Source organism: Stylophora pistillata, chromosome 12 (assembly GCF_964205215.1).
Source record: "Stylophora pistillata chromosome 12, jaStyPist1.2, whole genome shotgun sequence".
Lineage (NCBI taxonomy): Eukaryota > Metazoa > Cnidaria > Anthozoa > Scleractinia > Pocilloporidae > Stylophora > Stylophora pistillata.
The window spans coordinates 23,349,360-23,362,260 of NC_142530.1; the positions used below are offsets into that span (position 1 = coordinate 23,349,360).

Below are 12,901 nucleotides of genomic sequence, written 5' to 3' on the forward strand. Positions count from 1 at the left end.
AGACGTCGGTGCCTATTTTGTTAAAGATGTTAGAACTCTTGGGGCATACCCATATCGAACAGCATGTTCAAAAATTAATATTTGTGTCTCAAACTTCTTCTAAAGTTTTTAATCAATCTCCAAGGATCTTTTCAAGCTCAACTCAGTAAAATTACCCGTTCGAGCCTTAGTGTGAAGAAGTTAAGGATTAAACCGAAAAATGCTCCAAAGTAGATATTTTTTGTCTAATCTGGCTTGTATTTGGCCAACTGTATAAATGCACAACTCTGTTTGAAGATCTTCCAACCTAGGGCCTAAAGTTTCTCAGCTCTTGAGACTAAAAACCAAATCATACCAGTATGTTCCAAAACTTGAGTTTTCTTTCTCAAATGAGATCTAGAGGTTATCCTCAGCTGTTATGGATCTTTGTTTTTACTTGATCACGAAACATTCTGCGGGGTAAACACCTCAAAATGCCTTATCTATTGATACTTAAACTAAGATGAAAAAACATGCTCATAAAGTGATAGTTAGTTATCAAATTGTTTGTCAACAGCTGATATGGAGTTTTAAAAGTGACCGAATAAGGTCCTGGAAACCCAATCACCAAAGATATCCGAGCTCTTTAAGCTTACATGTAAACAATATTGAACAGTGTGCTTTGGAAAGGCTATTTGCTTCTCAAGTTGCCTAAGAAGTTCATCATCAATTGCTACAGTGCTTTTTTGAACATTAGAACCTAATGTTTAGAGATGTTCGAATGCTCGAGGCGAAAGCCAAACCGAAAAAGTATACTCAATGAATTAATATTAGTTTCTCCAGTTGCTTCTCGACTTTTTCTCGACGGGTAGAGTTTACAAGTAATTTAATTGAAATCTTAAACTAAGCCTACACTTAATACGTTAGAACTATAGATTCTATTATCAAATGCTCCCATAAATGATATCATTGAAGATCCTCATGCAAAAGAGTGTGGTGGGGACGCCCGCACCGTTCTTTAAGACAACGCTTTTGTACTCGGACAATTCTTGACTTGGTGGTTCGTTTTCAAACAATTGAAATAAAGTCCATGCTCCCTTACAAGTTTTCGCCTTTTTTGTAGGTGCTTAGACTTAAAGGCAGAACAAAAGGCAACACGGTGTTTGTACTTGCAGATGACACAACCCTTTTCATTGGATGGGGCTTTCTCCTGCTCTTTGTTCAATGATTTGGTTTGGGCTAGTCTGGAATCTGACAAGTCGCTGCTGTTGCTTGGGGCGCCAGGAGACTTTCCTGTTGTCGTGGCGAGGGAATTTAACTTACGATTTGGCTTTGCTTTGGGGTACTTTTGTTTCTTGTTCCATTCTCCTCATATGAACTCTTCAAGGGGGTTCGACAGTGTTTCTACTTGCTTGCATAACCACTTCTCAAACTATACCAGGGTGGATCTATCAGTGCGTCCATTTATGCATTCATACCATCTTACTCGGAGGTTCATGGGTAACCTCATAGTTGCCCTGCTGAGACACTCTGGGGTTTGGAGTTGGGGTTTTTATGCACCATGTCGTACATGCTTTCACTTGGTAATAGTAGTCACGTAATGCTTGCCTATCATTTGAGGCTACATAGGCACTGTTAAGCATGTCATTCAGATAAGCTGTGGCCACACTGTTGGGGTTCCCAAACTGACGTTTCAATGTCTTAAGGGCAGTTGGGTAACTCTGACCTGTAGCACCTAGACTTTCCACTGTTTTCTTAGCTTCCCCGTCGAGAATTTGAAATAACTAAGCCATTCTATCTGAGTCGGTTAGGGTTGTCTTGTTGTGAATTTGATCACGAAACCTCTCAATGAATTTGGGCCACTCGATAGGTTTTCCTGTGAATTTGAAGAGCTCAAGCGGTGGTAATCGCTTCTGTTCTTGAGCTCGCAGAAGAGCTACACTTGCATCTAGGCTGATAGTTTCTAAAGAAACTGTTTGGGGCTGCGTCGGTGGGGGTAACGAAATAATTTGAATATATCAACAAAGTTGAAATGATAAATTGGCCACCGTTACGATTATAAAAGCTGACGTTTCGAGTGTTCGCCCTTCGTGGAAGCGAATAGAGGAATTGTGGGTTGTGTGTGCTTTTAAAGGCAGAAAATGGAGCTACGTTATTGGTGGGATCGTGGCAACAAGAAAAACACGAACAAATTAGTAGAATGAAAAGCGTTCGTTGATACCTGTGGGATTTAGTCTAAATCCCACAGGTATCAACAAACGCTTTTCATTCCACTAATTTACACTTGAATCTGTTTGTAAGCCAGTAAAGGACCACTGAAAGGCTGTTTCTTGGCCTTCTCTCAATTTACCAATAAATGTATCCACCGGTTCTTCTACTTGTAGTGAATGACTGTGATTTCTACTAGGTCCACCAAAGTAAGGAGTTGATGTGCTCCCGCTGGCTGGGGCCCACTGTGTTAGTAAGATGGCTGAGAGTGGTTTGATGGGGCAGTGAAGTTTGACTTGTGAGTAGTTTTGGTTAAGTTGTCATGGCAATTACCACTAGGCGTTGATGCCAGAACAACACTGCTATCCCCCACTTGGAAACTAGCTGTTGGAGGGACTTCTCCATCAGGCCCACGGCAAAATGACAAAGTAACAGAGGTTGTTGCTAGAACAGCTTTGGTAATATAATATGAAATGACCCAGGTTTGGGCTGGAACGCGGTCACATAACCAGGCGAAGACCAATCTCTGTAAGACGGAGGCCTCAAGGCTAGACTAACAGGGGTAGCTGCAGTTTGAGAAGAGTATTTTCTTTCAGGACTATATAATCCCCGTTGAGGCGACTGCACTGCAGTACTGAGAGTTAACATATCTGATTCACTTGCTTGGGCAACTGGTGGTACCTGAGTAGAGCCTAAAGTGAGGCTATTACTACGAGCTGCATGGAACTCTAGATTCTTTACTGGCAAGGACTTGGAAATTGCGCGCAATGGAGAGTATTCATATGAGATAACTTTTCTATCCAGATGAATAAAGGCTGATAATTTCGAAAGAAACTGTTTGGGGCTGCGTCGGTGGGAGTAACGAAATAATTTGGATATATCAACAAAGTTGAAATGGTAAATTGGCCACCGTAACGATTACAAAAGCTGACGTTTCGAGCGTTAGCCATTCGTGGAAGCAAATAGAGGAATTGTGGGTTGTGTGTGCTTTTAAAGGCAGAAAATGGAGCTACTTTATTGGTGGGAACATGGCAACGAGAAAAACAAGAATAAAACGCTTTTCACTCCACTAATTTATTCTTGTTTTTCTCGTTGCCATGTTCCCACCAATAACGTAGCTCCATTTTCTGTCTTTAAAAGCACACACAACCCACCATTCCTTTATTCGCTCCGACGAAGGGCTAACGCTCGAAACGTCAGCTTTTCTATCCAGAGATGACTCTGTGTAAACATCTCCTTTGAGTTCTTGGAAAACGTATCCCTTAGTAATTCCGGGTTTAACTTCAGTACAAGAACTATCTTTGTGTTCAACCTCAGAGGTTGCTTTAGGACTGGGCACTACATAATGTTTCAAATATGGCGAAGACTTACCGACCTTGAATATTTCATCATTGAAGGCCTTTCTTTCGTTAAATTCTTGACCCAGTATTTCATGCTCAAGGTGTGCCACTTTAGCTTGATTTTGAGAAGAAATCACAGCCATTTCGTCTTCTCTTTTCCTTCGTAGAAGGTAGAGCTCTCGTTTTCGACATTCAAGTTTTTACTCTAATTCCCTTTGAGCCATTTCTTCTTCCAGTTGAAACTCGTGCTCACCTACTTTATTGTCTCTCTTAACTCGTTCGGAAAGCTGTTTTGCTTGAAGACTTGCGATGGTGGCCTTTATTTTAGTGTCTCTTCTTCTCTTTGACGAAAACGACGAAGAACTAGAGCGATAAAGCGCTTTCGAATGACCTGAATCGACCTGGCTTACCGAATCTTCAGGAGTCACTTCAAGGCTGCTGTGAAGCGGTGATATCACACATTCGTCGACCAAGTGTCAAGATTCTTGATTGCTCCTCGTGAGTGGCTGGTTTGTATTTGACTCGAATGGACCAAAATTGGTAAGACAAAATAAAACGAGAATTTTTAATTTAGTCGATGTAAACACAAAGTTTGAATTCCTTTTCTTTTCGCACGCAAGCAGTCTTGGGTATAGCGTTACAACAGTTGCGATGGCCAGCAGCCGCTCCACAAGCCTAAAAGAATTATATTAGTTGCGTGGTTTATCTTTGTTAACCTCATAGGGTTTTCTTTTGTTATTTTTTTTGTGTGCAATGTTAACCTCCGCTCTTACTGTTAAGTGGGAAAAAAAAATTTTTGCCATAATGCGTGCACGCCATTTTTTTTATTTCTTGCTATTACATGGCGTCATTATTCAAGAGTTACATAGATAGCCCTGAACATCATCAGGGAAAAATAAGTTACAAAGAGCAAACAGTAAAGCTACCTTCGAGACCTTTTTAACAGTGTAATAGTAAGACGTGTTTCGTTAAGATCTTCAGTAAGAGTGATACCAAATAAAATTGAAAATCAAGCTATTGTTGGTCTAGTCCTCAGTCGACGTCCTTATCGTCATCAATGTTACACTGGATAAGATACAGAGACTAAGCAATACGGGACATTCTTCTTTTTTTTTTACTGGAAGACTTTTGACACAGACTTAAAAGTTCCACAATGAAAAAAGATTAATTATGGGTGGCTCTTTAAAAAAAATAATTGGGATAAATCCATTACAGATGTCCGATCCAAACAGAAATTCCCCACGAATTTCTTTTGATCCGCTCCTTACTTTTAATCAGTTACTGTTTTATTACTTTTGGGGAGTTTCTGGGTCAATAAGTCCGTACTAAGATTCTGCGACTTTTAATCGCTTTAAACAAAGCCTTTCGCGTTACGGCCTTTATGGCTTTATAGTATCTCGCTCAAATTGACTCTTGGGTTCTTTCCTCCGAGCACCTTGTCTTATGCAATCACATCATGCTTGCGTTTTCAAAGGCTTACAGCTTCATTATTAGCTCACAAAGATGAGATAAAGGTAAAACTGACAGAAAAAACTGTGTTTACTGAATACCTTTTCTTACAAAAGAATATGATGAAACATCCACCTTTCTCCAACTGAGTTTAAATACATACATACATATACATACATACATATACTTTATTTAATCTCGGATTTGGAGTAGCTAAAGAATAAGCTAGTATCTTCGAGTTACAAGTATAATTCTAAATACTACTAAAATGTAAAAAGTAAAATGTAAAATTGTAACATTCTAAAATTTAACTATGAGAAAGAGTCATACTGTAGAATCTTGCGCTTGAAATCAGAAAAGTCAGACGTTCTAAAAGAGTCCGGAAGAGAGTTCCATAGTTTTGAAGCCATATATGAAAAGGAGTGAAGACCATAAGTAGTAGTTTTTGCCCATGGACTACTACCCATCTCAAACAAATTTTTCGCCGATGGACTACTACCCATCTCAAATAAATGCAATCTTGAACTAAAAATCAGTAATTTTTCCTCATACCTACACTGCTATGTCAATCTGTGGGAATGCGACGAAGACAGCGCGTTGTTGAACTATCAGATCATTATCTAACTTTAAAGGAATGAGCTTATTGATACAAAAGTACGAAACACTACCTCAGTGAGAGTGGCAAAGGATCCATGCGTGCCGTGTGATGACGTCCAAAATTAATGGAAGGTGAGATTTGAATTTTTCCATTTTAAATTCGTGATGTGTGGAATACTATTCATAAGTTCGTGACACGTAATTCACTTAGATTCGCTTAGAGTTGAATGAGCCATTGCTCACTTCCACTTATTCACCACATTCCCCTAGCGATATCTGGCTAACAATGCAGGTCTAAGTTGGGAAATTAAAGGTATTGAAAACACTATATCTAAATGCATGACAAAAGACCCCTCTTGTTGATGCTGACTTATACGAAGAACCTCTCCCCTCTCTTCTAACAATGTTGGTAAAACTAAACAGTAACTACGTCTTGGTAAAGGTTACAAAGTGCACAAAATTTATCATTGTTTGTGGGATGGGGGGAGGGGGGAAAATTTGTACCTCCATTGTGGCTCTTTGATAATTTGTTACCAGTCCCTCTCTCTAATAGCGGTTAGTGATTTTTGATTATGTTAAGTCATGGAAGAAACTGTTGCTATATCATTTCGTCATGCATTTCGTTGCTAATTGAGCATGACCTTAATAACGTTTGTTTGGATCAATGCTTGATGTCTTTGTGCAAGTCTTGTGAAGTCACGAACACACAATCGTGAAAGCCATAGAGTGGACAACAGACAATAGTCCCTTTTACAGTTGTGGGCTAGGTGGCCAAGCCTTTGAACAGGAGTGAGGCTAAGGGTGACCCTGTTGTGATAGACCTGTATCTAGTTAGCATGATAACAAAGTAATTTGCATTTGAAAAGCAGCAACACCTCTATCATAACAAGGTCATCCTAAGCCTCGCTCCTGTTCAAAGGCTTGGCCACCAAGCCCACAACTGTAAAATGGACTATTGAGATAGGTATTTCTGGAACAAAATAATTTCCACAAATTAAAGTATTCCTCCCTTAAACGCGTACCTTTTCTGTGACAAAAGTGTCGAAATCTGTTCTGGTTTGCCTTGCCTTGCAAGTAGTGAAATTCCCGGCAAGATTTCCGTATAACCCCATACTTCATTATGCATGCAATTCTTGAACATAAAAAAACATTTTTAAATCACCCGCAGCTCTTGTGTGAAGAAAGGCGATTTCGGAGCGTGTTTTGCAATATTGGAAGAAAAAGTGAAAGGCAAAAGTCGGCGATGTTCATTTTCTTCACGATACATGCCAATTGCAGACTTCCACGGTCACACACAGCAAGGCCAAAGCATTACAGTTACGTTTAACTTTTTTTTCCCAAATTAGATGGCGTAATCAGGAAGCTTAGAATCCAGTGACGAGTTTTGGCAACAAATATCATCCTTTTAGATATATTTTACTTGCGAATCCCGGCTCCAAAGGTGAGCTATCCAAACTTCAGTCACTTTCACCACCAACAGACATTTTTAGGCCTACCCTTAGCCGAGTGATCGCATAACACTACTCTAAATAGAACTTAAAAATAAAAGGAAATGTCTGCGTAAAGTAACGAATTTAAGTTCACTAAAAACGAAAAGACAAGTCCATGAAGTCAGTATATGAAAAACATGGGTATTTATTGATAGCTTAACCTTAGTGAAGAAAACAATTTTTTCCACACTAACTTACCTATATCATAATAATATAAACCCGCCCAAACTAGGGCATTGCCAAGTCTTTTTTTTAAACAACTGTTATATTCATCAGATTTTTATTCATAGTAACATTTCTTTCTTCGACTCCTTTGAGCTCTTCACTTCGTTGCTTCTTTCGCACAGCACACAGGGATTGTCCTACCGCTTGGCTCGACATACCTCTGAAAAGAAAAAGCAGTAAACAAATAGAAATGTATTTGTGCCACCACCGCATTACAACCCATACTCGGCGACGTACGGAGGGGACAGGTGATTTTCTCTGACAAATGTGCGAGCACATTTTCGCGCTAAATGAAGCTTTTGTTTAGTTGTATTAACTATGCTATGATCAAAGCATACCGCTCTCTAGGCAATTAAAAACAGATTTACCTACCCAACAATTTTTCTGCACTCCATTTTTTACCAATATCTTTAAAGGCGTCGAAAAGACATCCCACAGTTGCGTCACACCCTTTCCTATCCCTCCATGATTGAAGTACGGCAAATCCTCTATCTCTTGCGCGTTGATGATCTGTTTCTATATTGCGAATCTCGCTTTCTGGTATTTCAAGAACTGCTCCAAGGTCCCTCCAATAGTTTCCTGCTTCTTCCTGTATTGACACGCATTGTAGTAAAGTAACGACCTTCTTTCTCAGTTCTTCGATTTCAGCAGCGTATCCTGAAGACAAATAAGGCGATCTGCAAAGTCCATTACACGTCACTTCATGTAAACACCAACGTATAAAAGTTTTAAATAATATTACATTCGACCCTGGGTTAAGCGGTGACCCTCGATTGACCGCCTCACTTATTACAGGTTAACCCCTAGATACAGGTTCCACAGAATGAAATATGAAATGGCCATGAGGACCAAAAGAAACTCTCCGGCATTTTATAACTGTTACCCTTGATAGGTTCTATGTTATCTTTGGGAGAAATCTTCTTTGACAACAAATACAATGGCAATCTTTTTTTACCAACACCCAAATCATTTGTGGTAATTATTGCATCAAGCAATGATGACTTACTAAAAAACAGTGCTTCCTCCACCTTAGGTAAACTTGATGTAGTAAATCTAACAACATACTTGAATCAGGGGCCTGTCTTGCTCTTTCAGTTTGATCCGAGGTTTCTAAACTTCCCAAGTCCATTATAGCTGAGATGAAAGAAGGAACGTAATCGTGTTTAAAGCTTGCAACAACTCAAGGTTTTCATAATAAAATGCGTAATGAATTTTTGTTCACAGCTAGCTGCAATATGAAGCAATTGCGGAGTAATTTCCTTACATAAAAAAAAAAAAAAAAATTAAGGCTTCCACAGGTGTTGCACTATCGCATCCCGAAACATGTTGGACATCTTCATCTCGGTATATCAAGCGGCATCATTCAAAATTACACTTACCTACAACTATACACCTTTCTTTTATGTTAATTGATTTTCGTTTAAGTTTTTAAGGTGCGGGTGTGCTACTTTGATTGCTCCCTTGAAGAATCCATGGGCCTTAACACCCTTCCTTCGTAATATCTCTAGCAACTGGCCATATTTTTCCACATGCTCAAGCAGTCTATGACTGCATGTGCCTACTGTTGTACACTTGTAGAGTATTGCACTAAAAAAGCCATGTGCTATTAAATGCAAGAGGGTCAATGAACAGCTAGAATAGGTAAACGTATCAAATTTGCATTAAATTAATTTCAATATAAAACTTCACCACTTCGTACCCTCTGCGTACCTGGCGACACGGGTATAGCTTAGTCTATGGGTATAGACTCATCTGAGTCTGAGGGTATGAAGTTTGAGTCCCGGCCGCAACAGCATTTTTGTTTTTGTTTTTTTTTTGTTTTGTTTGGTTTTTCCTTTTTTTACTTTCATTGCAATTGAAATTCTTTTTCAAAGGATATGTTAGATATGTTCAGAGTCAAACGCAAATATGTGCGAACGTTTGACGACTCACTATGGCTCTGACATTTAAATAAATAACAATGCAGAAATGCAGAGGTGAGGCCTTGAGAAAAAAAAGGACTAAACCTGAAAAAACAAAAATCAATCCAGATCAGATTCGTTCAACGATCGCCAGTGTCGGAACTTATCCAGGGCGAGTCACAGGAGATAATACGAGTGTCTGCTATTTTGAAAACCGTGAGGGGCTCGGGCCAGGTTTACGCACTTGCACCATAACATTAATATAGAGCTTAGGGCCTTTTTATAGGGAAGGCACAAAACTTCGTTGACAAATAACCATGAAATATGTGATCAGAAATACACCATCAAAATAATTTGGTGCTCCTTAGAATTACAAATTAAACTCAAGTTAAAACGAGGTAGTATCATATGGAAACGTGTTTGACATGGCACCAATATCATTACCGCTGAAATAGACGAGGTTTTCATAATCAAAAATTCCGAAAATCACATCAAAATATCCTCACACTGCGTTTTGGTGCATTGAGGGAAGTTGAACAACGTGGAATGGAGGGAAAGCCTAGAAAACAACAATACACCGCAACTGCAACTAAGAGTTTGCCATTAAGCACAACGCTATTTAGTAATAAATAAATAAATGAATTAAGTGCAGCGAAGAAACAGATTTGGCCAAATTTCTTAGAGAAACCGACTCTCTTTCCTATTATAGAATCGTTTTATGATAGAAGAGAGAGACTTTCAGTGAGGATCAAACTATTTACCAAGATCAAGAGAGGATAATCTCTTGTCATGATCCATGTTTTCTGTATGCCTTTAAGCTCCGCAACAAAGTTATTCTATTTTATATTATTTGAGTCGATGAGCTAAAGATTCGTTTGAAGTTAGTCGACCGTTCAAGACTTTTCCATTAACTATTTATACCCGAACTGGTTGTGGCGCAAATACCTATCTGCCCAGATGAAACTGTATAACACGTGTAGGTCACCAAACGATATATCTATTCCTTAAAAGTGCATCCAAAAAATGCATCCAAAAAGAAGATCATTTACCAGATAAATATAAATTTTAAATTCAGGAAATACATAAGTTATACTGACATAAGCTGTCCAAAAGAAGTGAGTTCAGTCTCTCAGCCTCATGGTCTGTTAACCAATACTGAATTAGTTCACAGTGTTATCGAGAGAGAAAATTTTAAATTATTAGATTCTTAAAGAATGTCCATAAAAATGCATGACCCAGAGTCGACTAGGTTCGACTGTAAGAGGGTTCATGCCCTATATGCCACTTGAAATTATGCGGGTAGCATCATGTCAGATGTCTGATTCATTTGGTTCATTTTCAATGATTGACAATTTCGACTCGCCTGTCTGTCCTATTTAGATCTATTTGTAGTTTTTACCGTCAAACCCTCTCTCAATTCTGCGGAGTTAATATTCTAGCATGATTTAAGAGTTAATCATCCGCACAAAAGCATAATATTACCCTTATGTCTAGTTTGCAAGTTTTGCAAAATAAGGCCGCTAAAGTTACTTTAAATAGACCATTGTACTCATCCTCCACTGAGGCATTAGCCGTTCTCAAGTGGCTGCCTCTAGAGAAAAGGCGATTTCAAAGAGGGTGTGTACACGTATACAAATGCATCAATGGCCTAATTAATCACAATATGGAGTTGATTAGACAAGACGTACTTCATAGGCATAATACACGTAACAAAGGCAATTTTAGATTACCACGTGTCAAAAGAAATTGGGGGAAGCAAAGATCACAATATCATGCCGTTTCCGATTTTAACTCCCTCATTCAGACGATCAAAGACTCAAAGAATGTCAATAGTTTTAAACGTAATTTTTTTAAGTTTCTAATATAGCTACTTACGTTTAAATTTTATTTATACTTATTTTTAATTTTTTATGCATTTTTTGTATCCTTTTAATCTCTTTGCAATTTTATTGCTTTCTTGTTTGTACTGTATATATCTAGTTTCGAGGTCCTTTTTGAAAACCATATCTGTTATGAAAAATTTTCCTCAATAAAGATGATTATTAACCAAACTTGAATTAAAGTACTAAACAGTCGGAATCCAAGCTACTATGTATTGTAAACAGTACCAAATCTAAGCGTTCATTCACAACGAGTTTAATTTTCAAATCGGCCTGACAAAGATTACACCATCGTGGGGCATGAAAAACCAAGGAGATTGATTGTTGGTTGATGAAAAGCGCATACTGAACGATGGTTTGTTCTTGTTCATGTAAGACTTGTATTTGTCTATCTCTCCTAATTTTGAGCCATTAGACATGCGGAGGCGAAGGCTCCTTTTCAATCTTGTCACTCTGTCATGTGCGCGAACGAAGACTACTTCTCCAATCGCTGAGCAGTAGAGGTCGATAGACTGGTTAGACATGACACGAAAAGAAAACGAATAGATTAAAACCGACGAAAGGTTACATAGAAACTGAAGGTATTAATCGTAAAGGAAGACGGCACATGTAACACGTTTGGTCCGTGGAGCGATATTAGAGCAGCCAATAACTCGCCACTGTCGTAACTATTAGCACTCGAGGGAATTCAACATTCAACAAAACACGTTTTCGAAAGACGGCTAATCCTAAGTAAGTACAACATGGCTGATATCTCGACAAACACCAGGATAAAACCAGCATTATGATGTCAAGCGTACCATCCTGAATGCCCTAGTTACGGTTTAATAAGATACCTTCATTTGAAGCTGATCCGTGATAAACAACTGAGCTGGTTTAAATTGTGGGTCTCAACTGATTCTTTTTCGAATAAAATATTTTTTGCCTTCATTTAACTCCCAACTTTCCTTTAAAGCGTTCTTTTAAACAGAGAAACGGGGACTGCTCTCGCCTATTTAAGCTAATCGTCTATGCATGACTACGACACATTCCTTTGTCTTATTCAACGTGATTTCTGGGACACATTGAATAACCTCTAATCAGTAACGTAAGCAATGAAGAAGATAGCAGATCAAATCGCAGATCACTGCACAAAAAGACTTCTTTGTTACGTCACCTAAAATACTTCTCCTAATCATTTGTTACGTCACACATTCCTTGAGCTCTTCCTGAGGAAATCAATGCAGTGACTCGATTTCTTACGGTTCATGGATTATTAACGGTTACTGATTATAGAATTAGGCTACACTTGTCATCGTAAAACGATTTACCGCACATTGAGTTTACAATGTGCGGTAAATCATCAAATATTAGTGCTTCCCCCACCTTAAGTAAACTTGATCTAGTAAATCTAAGAACTTACTTGGATCATGTGCCTCTCTTCCTCTGTTGGTTTGATTCGAGGTTTCTGAACTTCCCTGGGCCATTTTATCTGAGATGATATAAGCAATGTAATAAGGTTTAAAGCTGAAAACATTTAAACGTTTTCATGAAATGCTGCGTAATGAATTTATGCCCACAGCTACCTGCAATTGCAGACTAATTTTTCTTAGACTAAAAGAATGCAAATAGATAAAAAAGAATAAAAATAAAGCTTCCACAGGTGTTGTGCCCTAGCTTCCCGGAAACTGGCGGTTTGACGTCTCTATCGCGGTATATTGGGTAGCATCGTCCAAAATTACAGTTACACCTTTCTTTAATGCTATTTGACTGTCGTTGGTGTTTGCAAGGTGCGGGTGTACAACTTGGAGTACTTCTTCGAAGGATCTGTAGGCCTTGGCACTCTTCCTTAGTGATATCTCTAGTAACTGTCC

The 12,901-nt window shown here is 38.7% G+C and overlaps 1 protein-coding gene across 2 annotated transcripts in view; it reads right to left on the reverse strand.

Moving 5' to 3' along the window:
• Positions 1–7,163: 7,163 nt before the first annotated feature.
• LOC111346044 (THO complex subunit 1) overlaps positions 7,164–12,901 on the reverse strand; it is a 103,314-nt gene continuing 97,576 nt past the window's right edge. For both annotated transcript variants that reach the window (XM_088740450.1, XM_022953329.2), the window contains exons 2-5: positions 12,451–12,519; positions 8,333–8,401; positions 7,640–7,924; positions 7,164–7,427 (exon numbers count right to left, since the gene is read on the reverse strand). In XM_088740450.1, the coding sequence (XP_088596576.1) occupies positions 7,405–7,427; positions 7,640–7,924; positions 8,333–8,401; positions 12,451–12,514 (441 nt within the window). In that variant the 5' untranslated portion in view covers positions 12,515–12,519 and the 3' untranslated portion in view covers positions 7,164–7,404. The remainder of the gene's footprint in view (positions 7,428–7,639; positions 7,925–8,332; positions 8,402–12,450; positions 12,520–12,901) is intronic.